This window comes from Pinus tabuliformis, chromosome 7, assembly GCF_031772625.1.
Source record: "Pinus tabuliformis cultivar Carrire ecotype Pingquan chromosome 7, CPIR1, whole genome shotgun sequence".
NCBI classification, from domain to species: Eukaryota; Viridiplantae; Streptophyta; class Pinopsida; order Pinales; family Pinaceae; genus Pinus; species Pinus tabuliformis.
The window spans coordinates 1,724,907,291-1,724,925,047 of record NC_142293.1 but is presented as its reverse complement, the minus strand read 5'-3'; the positions used below and the strand labels follow the sequence as shown (position 1 = coordinate 1,724,925,047).

Below are 17,757 nucleotides of genomic sequence, written 5' to 3'. Positions count from 1 at the left end.
GACAAGAGAAGAGGAATCTAGATTGTAGATGGTTGACGCTAGAATAATTAATCATTGATGTACAATGGATGCCATATCTATCTTGATTTATGTAAAAATATGCATTTTTTCATGTCTTCTACAACTAATTCGGTATTTTGGATGTTTTCTTTACTACAAATGCAAATATATATATATATATATATATATATATATATATAGTATACGCTTCTGAGACGCTTCGCTTCCTAGATTTTGGAAAATGACGCTTCCAAAAAATGTCCCCGTTTTGTGCAACATTGTGCATACCTCTCTTAATGGCATAAGTTACTAAGGCATGCATACCTCTGGCATAAGTTACTAAGGTATGCATACCTCTCCTTAATGGCTTAAGTTACAAGCATGCATTTCTCTCCTTAGTGGCACGAATTACACTCCCTTAAATGACATATGACACTCTTCCTCGAGGCATGCGTATTGTTCCTCCTTTATGACAAGAATTCGTTGCTCCTCCTATATATGTGTCTCATGTCTTCTCACCTGACTACTACTACTTGTGCATTGTGTGATTTGGATCTTGGGGGGGTGGGGAATCTGAGTAATTGCCCCACCAAGAAGCGAAAGAAGAAACCCACGCAGTAAACCAACCCAAAAAATAAATCATAAAACTAATTTTTTTTATTGGATGAAAATGATGATTGCAACTACATTGTGTTGGAACCTCCGCCCTCTTACAAAAGGAGTCTTGTTATTTATAGCCTTTTTCAGTTTCATTACCATGGGTAAATACTATGGGTGGGAAAACACCATGGGTGAGTTATTTATAGTCTTTAGTTACATTACCATGGTTAAACACCATGGGTGAATCTCCACTCAGATCACTCCTTCCCCATTAGAAAGCAATGATCCCTATTGCGAGAAGTTCCCTTCGGAGAAGCCTTTGTCGAAGATGAGTTGTGGATGACCAATCGTTGTTGAAGATAAGGGTTTTGCGTGGCTGACCCATAACCGAGAATTTGTGGATGACCCATAACCATGATGCACGAAGATCCAAGGATAGAGATACCCTGTAATACTTGTGAGCCAATTGTGATATTGACAGAGTGTGGCCAAGCAAATAGATTTCGATGGCAAGGGTTTTGCATGGTTGACCCATAACCATGATGAACGAAGAGTTTAGGATAGAGATACCCTATAGTGCTGGTGGGCCAACTGTGAGGTGGACATTGTATCGCCGAGCAAATGGACTTCGTTGGCAAAGGGTTTTGTGCGGTTGAGCCATAACCATGATGTTAGAGGGTTTGAGAATAGAGATACCTTGTAATGAACCTCGAGATCGCTTGTTGATCTATCTAGTAGAGGTTTGGTGGTTTATCTTTGTAATTGTCATGCTCTAATGAGTTGTTGTAAAGACTTCAAAATTCCTCAATGGTGAAATGCTTGAAAAAAAATTATTGGGTGTTACGCCTTTGTTGTAAGGATTTTCTCTTCTGTCATGTTGATTTTTGATTTGTACTGATCTAATAGAGATGAACTACTGTAAGTCCACCAACAAGCTAGACTGAAAATAATGTGTACAATATGAGCACAATTGATGCAAGTATTTTTGACATGGCTTTTCAGACTATAACATCATCTGCTACCATAATTTTCTTAACATACATAAAGCAAGAATAGTAGTTGTGCAATTTAATGGACTACCCTACCCATGGGAAGTGATGATTCAAACGCTTCCTACAATTATTGCATATAGAGTAGTGGGAAAATAACACAATAATTTTTCTTGAATTTCCAAAGATATGAATCATCCCAAACTTGAAGATACCCGTCAATCTAAGTGGATCCAGTAGTTACAATTTCATGTCTATAGAACTTTTGTTTAACCAATTTACCTAAAACATAAGCCTTCGATTGTATGCTAAATACAAGATTGAATGGAATGCCCCCATTTTCATTAGAGCTGCTCAAATTCCCACCTGCCCCATATAGAGGAACCTTCTCTCCTTCCACTACAATATTCGATTCATAGGAGTGGAGACCACATGAATTTTGAAAAAACTTGGCAGGATTGTAGATGTTGAGCTTTAGAGTGGAATTCACTGACATCGTCATTGTGGGCACATTAGTCTCATTAGCTCCCTCATCAACATGAAAGTCGTTCAAGACAATACTCTTCAAGGTAATCTGGGGCTTGTAGGGACTGCTGGCACCCAACAAGGAAAGACAAAATATGGCAAAAAGTAGAGCAAAACTTGATACAAAGAGAAGGACATGACAATGATGAACCAACCCTTTCTCCCACTAGAATCATCATTGCAGAACACTTCTTTTATGATGGCATTGGTGTGAGGCCATTTAGTTCTATTGTGGTTTTCATCAGGGATTACCTTGCCCAAAAAATGGGTGCCCAAGGAAGTCGTGGAGTAGCGCCCTGACAATGATGCCGAAATGGGCCGGTGCGAGGGTGAGTTGAGCAAAGTGAAATTAGCAGAGTGAATGGAGAAGGGTGTCTTATCGTTGGATAACAAGTCCCTCGACGTTGGGCTCTACACAAAGTAGAGACGCCTCTGTGGTGTTGACAATGACGATGCCCCTGTTAAATTGGCAACTAGGGCCAAACTCCATGCGGGTCAACTTATTTATGGCAGCTGATATTTTTATTGGATCCCTCTCGTCGAGAGGTGTAGGATTGATCCAAAGATCATCCGATTCCGATAATTATTTATGGAGATATGAATTTATTTTGATTATGGATTTATTATCTAGCCAACCAGCAACATTGGTAGGCTCAGAAGCCCAATAGACGTGACTATTCATCATCCTTATTTTATTATAAATAGGTGAGGACTTGAAGTCATTTCACACATGTATTCTTGAGGTGATCTCCTCTCCACGTCTTGGGTTTTTGGAGAAGAAGAGAACAAAAGAATACGCTGGCCTACAAGTCTTGAAGAAGAAGGTATTAAACGCAGTAGAGGGAAAGGTATTAAACGCAGCCCTAAACTTCAGCAACGTGATGCCCTAGCAGCTGTAAGCCGCAGGCTTATAAGGAAATATAATACACTGTTATACACTGCCAAAGAAGGAGCCTTTAACCCGCTCCCTGTTGAACCTAAACGCAGTCCTATCATGCAAATCAATAGAGACCTGTTCATGTTGACACAGCCAAAGAAGAAGAACAGAACTCGCACATGGAGGAGCAAGTTCGTATTAGGTGCAGTCATGTTCTGATCTCAGGATGAGGACGCAGTAGTCTATGTATCGAAGCCGCAACCAAGGTATGACGCTGCAGAGAACCGCAGTCAAATCAAAGCCACAGTCAAGATCACGTATACGCTGGGTTAGCCACAGTCAGGTATATAGAACCACTGAATCAATGAAGGTCACGTATATGCTGGGTTAGCCACAGTCAGGTATATATAGAATCGCTGAAGAGGTCTATATGTAGTCAATGAAGACTCGTATACACAGTTAATAAAGATAGTTACACGAAGTCAATGAAGACTCGTATACACAGTTAATAAAGACAGTTACACGCAGTCTCTATACGCAGTCAATGAAGACTCGTATACACAGTTAATGAAGACAGTTACACAGTATTGGCCTCCTCATTATTTTGTTATAGTTTCAGCCTCCTCCCAGTCTCAATGATCTCCGAAGCACAAGTACAATCTTGGCATACCATTTATGAAGTAGATTCAGGTGGTATTCCTGTAGCTGTCTCAGCATAATAGACAACAGTGGTTAGGGTTTGAAACAGAAGGGCCACGTTAATGGTGGTCTCACAAACTTGATCTAGATGGCACTAATGTGAATGTGCATCATCAATGATCTCAGTGACAAGGATCACATTAATTATAGATCATCATCATATATATGTATATGAGCATGATTAGTAATGGGACTGCATAAAGATGTAAAGGGCAGCATGATCAAGGAGCAGCATGATGATGCATGGGCAGCATGAAGCATGATGATGCATGAGCAGCATGAAGTATGAAGTCATGGACAACTTGATGTATGGGCCGCATAGTGATCATGAGCAGCATGATGATGCATGATTTGCATGATGGTGCTACACAGTAAGGTGCAGCGAATGGACGAGATGCAACACGATGATAGGTGAAGACCTTGGAGAATCAGTTGAAGCAGAATGTCTTCAACTGATCTCATCGTTATACGAAATGATCTATGCTAGATCTAGATAAGTCAAAGTGTTGACTTCTGTTGTAAATGTACTATTTCTCTCTCTCTCTCTTTCTCTGTTGAACTTTGAAGAACATAAAAGAAGAATTGATCAAGGGTTTCCCCACAAAAATTGTGGGGTTTGTCCCTGGCTAGTGCCACACCCTGTGTCCTCTTGTCTTGGCTTGTCTTCTGCGATTTACATTCATGTTCTGTCTGCAGTTTACTTTATGCTGATGTGATTGCTAATATGGAAAAATATATTAAATAAATTGCTCTAGCATAGAACATACCTAAAATTAACATGGGATCATAGCTAAGGTGAAGACAATGCCCAAGCAAGAATGAAAGAGCAATCACCAAAGACAGTTGGGACAAGACAAAAGGATCAATGGGTTCTTCACAATTCACTTAGGGTGAAGTCGAAGCAGAGCATATTATCAGAATGGCGCAGCAGAACTTCTGATGGCATACCTAAAGATCACTTCATTGGGAAGTTCGGATCTAAGGAAAGGTAGATGTCTTGGTTATGAGTTGGGCCTTTATGCGAAGGAGTGTCCGAATGACAGAGATGCAGGTCATCAAAGACACGGCCGGCTCTTCGAGGAAGCAAGGAACCCCAGGTAAGAAGAATCAAAATATTGTTTCTGATAAAGAAGTGTTATCTTGTATTGGCCCTCTCCTTCAGATTCGTTGGGAATCTGGCATATTGATTGTAGTGCTTCAAGGCACTTCATCGGATAGAAGGGTGCACTCTCTAATTTGATAAAGATGGAAATAATCGTGGGATTACAGTTGGAGCCGATGCCACCTATCCCGAAAAGGGAATGGAAGTCAAAGGTTTTATTGTGGCATTCGTCATTGAAAAGGTACGTGTTTGAAAATTGAGTTTTCATGGATATTTTTGAGTTCAGGGTTGTATCAAGTTGCAGGAAGTCCACTGGGGACCATGTCGATTAACACAACACTAGAGGTCTGTCAGTCAGATGGTGACAGAGATGCGTGAATTCAAAAAGAGCATGAAGGTACATGTCTGAGATGTACTGAAGGAAAATCTTACAAGGGGACCGTTCCCCCTCATGTAGCAGGTCCACAGGTTTGGAACAACCTGTGGAGTTTGAGTTTCATGAACAGGAATCTTATGTAATCAGGTGGAAGAAAGCCCTCTATGGCTTGAAGCAAGACACCCCGAGCATGGTATGAGAGGATCAACAACTGTTTGATGAAGCTGAGATTCACTAGGAGTGAAATCTATCCAAACCATTTGAAGGTTGTGGATGATAGACCTCTCATACTGACACCTATGTCTGATAGGTGCATACCCTCTCATTTGTAGAAGACAGAGGGAGTTGGATTCCGAATGTGGAATGATAAACTGCAAGCCTGTGACTACCTCGAGGATCGTAAGTTATATGGTAGTGATGTCGGACCAGATTTTGGAATGCCTCTGAGTTTCATAAACTCATTCGCATTGATGTTCTTATTGACCTCCGTCCGGACATATGTTTTGCAGTTAGCATGGTGAGCTCATATTTTGTTTAGCCTCACTGGATTGATTTCCAAGAATCTTCTGAGATATCTTCAAGGCACAATCTCTCATGGATTGAGATACACTGCCGGAAAGATGAAATTGCATTATTATTCGAACGCTGAATGGGCAGGCAGTGTGGAGGATCACTAGAGCACTTTTCAGTGTTGGTTCTCTTTGGATTCTGCTTTGGTCGCTATAAGCATCGCCAAGACCGAATACATGGCTACGAGTATGATCTCGTATGAAGCTGCATGGTTGCGGAAGCTCTTAAGTGAGCTGTTTTTCTCTATGACAACCAGAGGTGGGATTCGATTATTGAGGAATCCCGTATTCGACAATTGCTCCAGCAGACAGACATCAAATACTGCCTTATCTGGATATGGTAAGTCGATGAGCAAGGAGGCTCCATCGCATTGAGATGATGTACAGGTTAGAGCCCCGGGGAAAGATCAAATTTGTGATTTTCTCGAACGACTTGGAGTCGTCGAGAGACCTTTGTAAAAGGGTCCTGCATGTTGCATACATTGAGCTCTGGGAGCTCTGGGGGACTTGCGGTTCTTACTGGAGCAACATATGACCACAGGGTGACTCACCCTCCCCTGTTGGTGCGCACTGAAACAAGATGATTCACTCTCTTGTGGGACAAGATGATTTGCTCTCTTATGGAACAGGGTGATTCGCTCTCCTGTGTAGCAGGATTGATGTGTTCTCTTATGAGGCTTGGATTGATGTGTTCTCCATGGCGATTGTAGCAGGATTGATGTGTTCTCTTGTGAGGCCTGGATTGATGTGTTCTCCATGGCGATTGTAGCAGGATTGATGTGTTCTCCTGTGAGGACAAGATTGATTAGTTCTCTTGTCGAGGCATCCTACCCATGCAGTCTGGGACTCATGGGAAGTACCTCTCATCTGATCAATGAGCAGGGAAATGAAGTTAAGGACCATAGTAGTACCGATGGACGCATCGTTGTATCTACCGTACTCCCTATGCTAGGATGACCTCCATTGATCTGGGATCAATGTTACTGGTCTGGGACCAGTGGTAGGAGTTGTACCATACTATGACGCTGACTTCGGGTCGGCTGAGACTGGTCTGGGACTAGTGGTACATACTTCGAGATTGACTTCGTGTCAGTGCAGGACTAGTCTGGGACCAGTGGTAGGAGTTGTACCATACTATGATGTTGACTTCGGGTCGGCTGAGACTGGTCTTGGACCAGTGGTACATACTCTGAGACTGACTTCGTGTCAGTGCAGGACTGGTTTGGGACCAGTGGTAGGAGTTGTACCATACTATAATGTTGACTTTTGGTTGGCTGAGACTGGTCTGGGACCAGTGGTACATACTCCGAGACTGACTTCGTGTCAGTACAGCACTGGTCTGGGACCAGTGAGAGGGGTACATACTATGACGCTGACTTCAGGTCGGTTGAGACTGGTCTGGGACCAGTGGTACACTCTCTAAGACTGCGATACTGGTCTGGGACCAGTGGTAGGAGTGGTACCCACTATGACGCTGACTTTGGGTCGGTTGAGACTGGTCTGGGACCAGTGGTACGCACTCTAAGACTGACTTCGGGTCAGTGGAGAATGTTATGAGACATTCTCGATCAATTCTTCTTCTTCATGGTTTAGTAGAGCTAAGTTGAACAGAGTAGAGCCAACAGAGTTGGGCAGAGCAGTGCAGGGCACTGATGACAAAGATAGTACAGTCAGACTTATGGATCAGCGGATGGAGTTCTCCCTAGTTGAGAGGGAGTGTTAAATTGGAAACTAGGGCCAAACTCCATGTGGGTCAGCTTATTTATGGCAGCTGATATTTTTATTGGATCCCTCTCGTCGAGAGGTGTAGGATTGATCCAAAGATCATCCGATTCCGATAAGTATTTATGGAGATATGAATTTATTTTGATTAAGGATTTATTATCTAGCCGACCAGCAACATGGGTAGGCTCATAAGCCCAATAGACGTGACTATTCATCATCCTCATTTTAGTATAAATAGGTGAGGACTTGAAGTCATTTCACACATGTATTCTTGAGGTGATCTCCTCTCCACGTCTTGGGTTTTTGGAGAAGAAGAGAACAAAAGAATACGCTGGTTTACAAGTCTTGAAGAAGAAGGTATTAAACGCAGTAGAGGAAAAGGTATTAAACGCAGCCCTAAACTTCAGCAATGTGATGCCCTAGCAGCTGTAAGCCGCAGGCTTATAAGGAAATATAATACGCTGTTATACGCTGCCAAAGAAGGAGCCTTTAACCCGCTCCCTGTTGAACCTAAACGCAGTCCTATCATGCAAATCAATAGAGACCTGTTCATGTTGACACAGCCAAAGAAGAAGAACAGAACTCGCACATGGACGAGCAAGTTCGTATTAGGTGCAGTCATGTTCTGATCTCAGGATGAGGACGAAGTAGTCTATGTATCGAAGCCGCAACCAAGGTATGACGCTGCAGAGAACCGCAGTCAAATCAAAGCCACAGTCAAGATCACGTATACGCTGGGTTAGCCACAGTCAGGTATATAGAACCACTGAATCAATGAAGGTCACGTATATGCTGGGTTAGCCACAGTCAGGTATATATAGAATCGCTGAAGAGGTCTATACGTAGTCAATGAAGACTCGTATACACAGTTAATAAAGATAGTTACACGAAGTCAATGAAGACTCGTATACACAGTTAATAAAGACAATTACACGCAGTCTCTATACGCAGTCAATGAAGACTCGTATACACAGTTAATGAAGACAGTTACACAGTATTGGCCTCCTCATTATTTTGTTATAGTTTCAGCCTCTTCCCAGTCTCAACGATCTCCGAAGCACAAGTACAATCTTGGCATACCATTTATGAAGTAGATTCAGGTGGTATTCCTGTAGCTGTCTCAACATAATAGACAACAGTGGTTAGGGTTTGAAACAGAAGGGCCACGTTAATGGTGGTCTCACAAACTTGATCTAGATGGCACTAATGTGAATGTGCATCATCAATGATCTCAGTGACAAGGATCACATTAATTATAGATCATCATCATATATATGTATATGAGCATGATTAGTAATGGGACTGCATAAAGATGTAAAGGGCAGCATGATGATGCATGGGCAACATGAAGCATGATGATGCATGAGCAGCGTGAACTATGAAGTCATGGACAACTTGATGTATGGGCCGCATAGTGATCATGAGCAGCATGATGATGCATGATGTGCATGATGGTGCTACACGGTAAGGTGCAGCGAATGGACGAGATACAACGCGATGATAGGTGAAGGCCTTGGAGAATCAGTTGAAGCAGAATGTCTTCAACTGATCTCATCGTTATACGAAATGATCTATGCTAGATCTAGAAAATTCAAAGTGTTGACTTCTGTTGTAAATGTACTATTTCTCTCTCTCTCTCTCTCTCTTTCTCTGCTGAACTTTGAAGAACATAAAAGAAGAATTGATCAAGGGTTTCCCCACACATTGTGGGGTTTGTCCCTGGCTAGTGCCACATCCTGTGTCCTCTTGTCTTGGCTTGTCTTCTGCGATTTACATTCATGTTCTATCTGCAGTTTACTTTATGCTGATGTGATTGCTAATATGGAAAAATAAATTAAATAAATTGCTCTAGCATAGAACATACCTAAACTTAATAGCCCCCCCCCTTCGAAATCGATGATTGGATTCGGGAAGTCTTAGGATCGACAACTCTCACGGGAAGCCTGTTTCAAGCGTTGGATCGAATAATCAACTTGTCCGAGGTTGGATACCTAAAGTTTAGGGATGCAAAATAGGGAAACCGCTGAGTAGCCTGAAATGATGTCAAAGAACTTGCTACCCTCGTTGCTGCAACTAAATTTGTCTCGGAACAGGATTCGGGCGCCAAAGGGTTGTTGTGCAATCTGCTTGGAGACGATAAAGCTCGGCGACGTACATGCGATCTTTATAGCGGAATGTTATCATTCTTTTCCTTTTCCGTGCATTGTCTCCAATGTCCATCACGACAGCTTGATCTGTCTGGTTTGCCGAGCAAAAAGGAAAGAAGTGCCATGGGAGATTCTCGTAAATAGAAACTACAGAATTGAAGGCCGGACAATATTTATATAGACAAAGAAGCCGCTTTGAGAACCGCAACAGAAGACTGAATCCGACACTTGGTGCCGTAGACAATTCGATCTCAAGCTTTAGATGACGAGCCTCTGGATTCGATTTCTAGAAGTTTAGAAGTTTACAAGAATATGCCTATTGGATTGGAGAACCAAAGAAGGAATAGTTGCATGTTGCTTATCCCCAGTCGCAATTGGTCACCATTGTAACTAGAAAACAAAAGAAGAAGAATTATATCAGTGACATTCCAGGGGCCAGATTTGGTTGCCTAGAAACTCAAAATCTCATATCCATCATTGCAATCGATTATATAGCATTGTAAATGAGGGATGATTTGGCGTGGTGTTGCCGAGGAGGAGAACCAGACATAGTGTCAGACCTTGGAAAAAATAGATGGTTCCCGATTCCTTGCATGTAAACTGCTACAGATCCTTACAGAACTGGCAATGTTCGATGATGTGACCCAATACGGAACTTCCCACCATCGAAGGCTATTTGCAACATAAAAAAGAGTTTCAGGAGTTACAAGAAAACTAGATCTAGATCTAAGGATATTCACTGGAATCCCTTAAAAAAAACCTTGACTACCATGGAGTTGTCATCCGCTTTGATACCACTGATATAGATCTTCGGGGGTGGGGGGGTGAGGCAATATTTGAGTAATTTCTGCACCAAGAAGCGAAAGAAGAAACCCACGCAATAAACCAACCCAAAAAATAAGTCAGAAAACTAATTTTTTTTATTTGATCAAAATGATGATTGCAACTACATTGTGTTGGACCCTCTGCCCTCTTACAAATGAGGCTTGTTATTTATAGACTTTTTCAATTTCATTACCATGGGTAAATACCATGGGTGAGGAAATACCATGGGCGGATAATATCATGGGTGAGTAATTTATAGCCTTTAATTACATTACCATGGTTAAACACCATGGATGAATCTCCATTCAGATTATTGTGAAAGAAGAATTCAAACTTGAGAGAGAGAGAGGGTTGGAGAGACTTGAAGAAGATTGTGAGAGAGAGAGAGAGGGAGAGTAAAAGCAGAACTTGGTGAGCCAAGGTTGATTCAGTGCTTCAATGTTTCAGTGTGGATTTAGTTGAAGGGAAGGTTGTTTCAGTGTTTGCATATGCTACTACTACCAATGATCTTCATGCTACAACTTGTTCAGATTTAGGTGAACTTTCTCATTTTCTTGATCTCTCATTGTACTTTGTATCTTTGTTGAACAATTGATATCTAATAGAAGAAGAATTTGGTTGAGTTTTCCCCTTGTGGGTTTTGCCTTGGTCATTGGACCTAAATTTTTTGTGTCTCATTTTGTTCTTGGTTGTCTTCTATTGTGCATTTGGTTTATGTTCTATCTACAATTGCTTAACTAATATTGCAGCGGAAAGAAGTTTTTGGGATAAGTAATTGTTTCAACATAGGACATCAGAATTTCAACACCAATAAACTGGAAATTATTCTCCTAACTTGTGCAGTTTATTTGTCTTTTGTTAGTTATTAATGACAAATAAATAATAATTTACTATTGCAATCTTCACAATTAAAATATGTTGCGGAATATAAAAATAGGAATTGAGAAATATGTACACACACACACAAAAATTTGACACCATTATTTTTGGACAAGTGTCCATGGAAAAACCCCGAAGGGAAAACTAGTGTATCAGATGAGGGTTTTATTATTATTTAGCAATTCAAAAGTACAATGATATGTTTGCCTTTTTGGCAAAACTCCAACAATTTCTACTTTCAAAATAATTTGGAGACACCTTGTCGCCTTCTGTAATCGATTCGGTCCTCTCTCCCAGTGATTCACACTTCTTGGCTATTCGCAGTGCCTTGCTAGAAATGTATACAACTGCCTCCAGAAATTTGTACAACCATGGAATCACCTTCTTGCAAGTTGTCCTGCCTCCCTCCGCCTCTTAAACCCACTCGCTCTGCCTCTGAGATATTGATCCAACCACTGGCAACTGAAATGTGGATCCTCTGGCAATTCACACTAGGAAATTCGGCTACTGGCACTAGCTGTAGCAACCTCCTCTACAGATGAATTTGGCCTCCTCTTCTTGTCTCCCGGATGTTAATTTTTCTTAGGGTTGTATTGTTCTTTGCTTTTGACAATTGCATTACATCTTATACACATAGAATTCACCCCATAGTATTATAACATCATAACAACAATAACAATTGTATAGAAAGAAAAATAACATCAATACACATGCACAACAAGGGAAGAAAAACATGCACACATAAAGACACCAGGATTTGTTGGAGACCGGGGCAAAACCCAGAATTCAATTCTTCTTCTTCTATTAAATATTCATCAATTGTTTAGTTGAGATACAAAGTGCAATGAGATACATCAACAAGCCTCCTATGGCCAACCCGAGTCAGTTCACAACTATGTTTGTGAAATGACATTTGATAATCCAAGAAAGCTTCTTCGCAAAAAACAAAATCATCATCAAACATTATCTTTTTTGTTGGGCTATATCAAGTAGATCATCTTGTCAAGGAGATGAGGAGATGAGCCATCCATCACTTTTGTATCAAAGTCATATTCATATTCATATTCAATGTACATCAAATGCCATAGATGAAGCCTTATTTTACCATGTCACTTATATAAACATTAAGGGAATCTATGAATAGCATATGCGTACCATGTCTACCATGCCATATATATCCTAGGTCATATATATCATAAGAGTGTCTGCCTTGACATATAAATTATATTTGCCATTGCACATACAACCATACCATACATACCCTGCCTGCCATGAAGAGCCTAGCCATACCATACATATCCTGTCTACCATGAAGAGCCATATGAGACTGTGTGATGCCTAAACCATGAAACAGTGAGTGCAATGCCACTGTCATATAATATATATAAATAATTGTGTGATGCCAAGATTGAATTATGATGCCATCCCAAGATTACAATGCGGTGCCAGGATTGTGAACTAATGCCACACATAATACTGAGCCAAGATCATACGTAGCGTAGCACGAGTCAAGACCATACATAGCGTAGCACTAAGTCGAGACCATACATAGAACTGAGACATACATAAAACTGAGCCAAGACTTTACGACAAGGTTAGTGGGACAATGTGAATCCTCTGCAACTATGTATCAATCCTTTACAATCTTCTGCGTTAAGCCATAGCAGCGATGATGATGCCATTATTGTTATGGGAGAGATCAAGAACAAGAGCGAGATCGCTGCTATAGATGCGATGCGGGAGAGGTTTCCTTTTCGATGAAAATTTCCTTTCTTTTCTTAGAATCTAAGCTAGCGTTTAATGTCTTTAAGATGCATGATGCTACTTTTGCCTTCAAGGTACTGTTCTTTTTTGGAGACAATGTAGGGCCCCAAGGAAAGGGAAGGGATACCTCTCTCCCCTCTTTCCTCCTTAAGCTTATAAGACCCATGAGTCTTATTTCACATTTACTAAAGGGAGTGGGTTCCCTTAATCATTTTATTTATTTTCCTAAGTTTAGTTGAGTTTGAGGAGATTTTAAGTTGTAAATTCAAATTGTGGAGAATATGTCGTGAATGAAGAGATTTTAGAGATAGTTGAGTAATCCTAGGAAGAGTGAGGATTTGAGGGATTTACAAGCTTTAATTAGGATTTGTTTGAGAAAAGAATGGAGCTGAAGAGATACTTTCGGAGAAAGTGAGAGATTGTTGGATCTGAACTAAATTGGTTCATGAATCCGTATTTGTATAAATTGTGATCTTTTGAATATGTAAAGGTTAGAGAGGAAAAGGAGAGAGAGTTAGAGGTTAGACAGAGTTGTGAGATAGGGTGTTAGAGTAAGCAGAGTGTTACAGCGTGTTGGAGTTGATCAGAACATGAGATGTTCTATATATTATGTAAATACTGTTATTAATGGAAAGAGTTGTGTGCAAAACTTGTTTCTACGTGTTTTTATTATGTGAGTTGATTCTTTAAATGTAGGCTGAATCCACTGTTAAATACTAGTTTTGTTGATCGCAATTGAACACAGACAGAGATCGAATGAACTGGTGAATCATCATTGATCACAGGTTGGATTAATGACGATTTGTTTATGAGAAGACCGACGATGTTCGCTGATGAAAGCGCACCCACCTTAACACAAGAAAACGGTCCCGAGACATCATAAGACCGAGTTGATTGATAAATTTGTGAAGAAAACCAGAAGTAGTTAGAACCGTCCTATCAAGTAGATCCATTAGATTTACGGTCATCGTGTGCCAAAATGCGCGGGTGTTAAACCAAATGGAAAGGCGGTTTATGTAGGTAGAAGCGGTTTCTTGCGTGCCTTCAATACCATAAGCGGTATTTGAAAAATGGACGCGATATTTTATTAAACTGGGTTAACAGCCCAGTCAATCGTGACCATCCGTCCAAAGGAGGCAGATCCGACAGATATTGTGCGGAAAAGTGAACGGAGTTTAATATAAATTCCGGACCCGATGAGTTATCAACTGTAGTTTAATCAAGTTGAGCTCCGGAGCGATCGGAGCCGTTTGCTGTGAAGGGCGCGATCCGACGGTGATTGCGTGGGTAAGGTGCACGTGGGTTAATTCAAGAATCGGACCTGATAGGGTTATGAGTTGTGGTTTTATCTTTTGGGTTCCGTGTAAAATTTGGGGTTCCGCCATATTTCAGTGATTGAAGGGATTCGGCTATTTTGGCCGAAGAATGAAAATTGAAGGTTAAAACGGGTTTTATATTGTCTTGAGTTCCGATAAAGCGATCGGGGTTTGTTAAGTCAGGTTAAACAAGGATTTAATTAGTTTTAAGTCTGGAATTATGTAAAGGGTGTAGTTTCACTCTATGAAAGAAGGATACGTGGGCCATAACTCATAGGTCCTTGAGAGGACTTTGAAATGATACAGTTTGGCTGCATCATTTAATGTCCCTGGTAATGTTCATTTGGTCCCACATGTCTCTTGAATTTTTCTGCATTAAACAAAATACAGGGTAATTATATAGTTTTAACTTTTTGATTTTCTCTTTCATTATCAATTTCAAATACGCGTAAGAAAATTCATTACAATCTCTATGCATTGTATGTTGTTTGAGTAACAAAGGTTTAATTATTATGCTAAAAGGATCAACAGTGTTTATAACTTTTTACTAATCTATAATATGTTATTCTACAGATTATTGAAAATTTTGGCAATGGTTTGGGCAGGAAGCCAGGTTACTAAATCCTTTCGAGCTGGAGGGTAGGCTTTTTTAATGAATCATGTTTTCCATGAAGATCTATTTCTATTTTTTCTCGATATGATATCAAAAATTTCTTCTATTTTTTTTTGGCATGCTTTATATCGTGGGTGATTTTTGCTATGAATTAGAATGCTCTAATGCCATACGTATCACTAATAAAATATATACTATTGAGATATGCTACACTAAATAAATTGGGTTTATAGACACGGATATTGTTGGTGCATGCAGGGCTCTTGCACTAGCTCCTTCTGTTGATAAAGGTTTATCTTGGGTTACTATACAGTTTAGATTCAAGTCTAGAGGAATGGTAATCAAAATATCTTCGTCGCAAAATGAGTAGCTATTTAATGCCCTTAATATTTATATTTTCCTTTTGTTTTAATTACAATGTTTTAATTTCTGATATTGTAGAAACACCTAATTTTGTTGTGTTTTGTGGTAATCAGGCTTTTGGGGCAATTGTTGTCACTTGTGTGGCATTGTCTCTATCATTAGTCATTGGTGTTATGTTGATATGGGCTTAAATATCTTGTCCATATCTCATTGTTATGTTGATATGTGCATAAATATCTTGACCATATTACAAAGCCTTTGGTAATTTGTATTTAGTTGCCTTTGGTAATTTGTATTTAGTTTTTCATGATTTTCTTCTTCCTTGAAAATCTTATATTCAACCATGGCCAGCCAATTCATTATGCCATGAAAGCAAAAGTATAATGTACAGGTGTATATTATAGGCATCTTTAATTCATAAAGAAAAATTACGTAATTATCCAGGCATTGTATAATCAGAATGCACCTTCAATATTGTTGATCTTCTGTGTTCTTATCTTTATTTTAGATAATTTATTTTTCCCGGGCATTCAGATGCTTGCTCTCTTCTGCGTTCTTATCTTTATTTTAGATAATTTATTTTTCCTGGGCATTCAGATGCTTGCTCTTTTCTCAAATATACATCTTATATTTATAGAAAAATATTTACAATCAGAAATGCAAAAGATAGAAGGGTATATGCCAATGTTGCAAACATTGTGTCAGTGAATATATTGTTGAGTGTCCAGAAAGAATTGTATTGGAAAGATTAGGGAAAATATCATCAAACATTAAAAAAATATAAAAATATTCAATATTTTTCAAAATTTTAAACATCTAAATGAACTCCCTATTGTTGAGTGTCCAGAAAGAATTGTATTTGAAAGATTATGGAAAATATCATCACAACATTAAAAAAATATAAAAATATTCATTTTTTTCCAAATTTTTAAACATCTCTAACCATTTTATGGGTAAAAGTAAGTGTATATTCCATTTGTTCTCAATTCCCCGTTTTCCCTTTTCCATTCGAGCAACAAAAATCCAAACATCTGTTGACTCAACTGATATTTTCCAATTTTTTGCTAATATATTTAAAATTTGTAAAAAAAATCATTAAAAAAAAACTTAACAATTCCCCGTTTTCCCTTTTCCATTCGAGCAACAAAAATCCAAACATCTGTTGACTCAACTGATATTTTCCAATTTTTTGCTAATATATTTAAAATTTGTAAAAAAAATCATTAAAAAAAAACATATGTTTTTTTTTCAACTGATAATATCATCAAACTCAGAGAATCATGATATATTATAATGTTGGTGATATATTGCCCATCTCAATTCCCTGTTTTCCCTTTTCCATTCGAGCAACAAAAATCCAAACATCTGTTGACTCAACTGATATTTTCCAATTTTTTGTTAATATATTTAAAATTTGTAAAAAAAATCATTAAAAAAAAACATATGTTTTTTTTTCAACTGATAATATCATCAAACGCAGAGAATCATGATATATTATAATGTTGGTGATATATTGCCCATCTCAATTCCCTGTTTTCCCTTTTCCATTCGAGCAACAAAAATCCAAACATCTGTTGACTCAACTGATATTTTCCAATTTTTTGCTAATATATTTAAAATTTGTAAAAAAAATCATTAAAAAAAACATGTTTTTTTTTCAACTGATAATATCATCAAACTCAGAGAATCATGATATATTATAATGTTGGTGATATATTGCCGATATTTTCAACACTCTATAAGGAATGAAATGAATTTTATAAACTCTTCCTAGAAGCTTCTAAAACCAAAATGAAATCAAAATATTTTGTGGGATCCAAAGATTCCAAAATGAAATCAAAATATTTTGTGGGATCCAAAGATAGGGCAGCCTTGATTAGCATAGCTCCCTTCACCAAAAGCGCATGGCAAACCTCATCTCTCCACATAGTATTGAAGGCTAACAAAGAACCCTTGGGCAAATACAAGCTTGCACCTAAGTTTGCATAGAACAAACAAGATCAAGATCCATAAACAATGCCAAATCCCAAGAACATCGTAAACAAGAGAGTAGCTTTCACTTATGAAAGCAATTTTCCAATGGATTCGACCTTGAAGTAATAGAATATTAATCCTCAAAAGAACTCTTGGTGAACTAGCACTCCCAATAATATGCTTGACAACGTCGAGAAATTGGTAAACTAGACAAAGGCCATCAAAGAGGCCATTCTTAACCAACCTAGCCTTGGATAGAATCCCTTGATAGATCACTAGCCAAGAAAGCACCCACAACTTTTAAGAAAGCCAAAAAGATGAAACATTGTGAAACAAATGAACCCAATGCTCCTCCAAATCCTTAGTTAGCCCATGTGCATTAAGGATTGGAGAGAGAGTATGTCTTTGATGAAG

The 17,757-nt window shown here is 39.1% G+C and overlaps 1 protein-coding gene and 1 pseudogene across 2 annotated transcripts in view; one reads left to right on the top strand and one right to left on the bottom strand.

Annotated features, from left to right (window-relative positions):
• Nucleotides 1–15,841, top strand: part of LOC149255216 (Gag-Pol polyprotein/retrotransposon) — a 192,291-nt gene extending 176,450 nt beyond the window's left edge. Inside the window, exons 7-9 of one of the 2 annotated variants that reach the window (XM_089457184.1) lie at nt 14,967–15,032; nt 15,265–15,343; nt 15,483–15,841. In XM_089457184.1, the coding sequence (XP_089313310.1) occupies nt 14,967–15,032; nt 15,265–15,343; nt 15,483–15,560 (223 nt within the window). In that variant the 3' untranslated portion in view covers nt 15,561–15,841. Of the gene's footprint in view, nt 1–14,966; nt 15,033–15,264; nt 15,373–15,482 lie in introns of both variants that reach the window. The other variant, XM_089457185.1, reaches the window with a different exon arrangement.
• Nucleotides 1,813–3,203, bottom strand: LOC149255217 (uncharacterized; annotated as a pseudogene).
• Nucleotides 15,842–17,757: the final 1,916 nt, after the last annotated feature.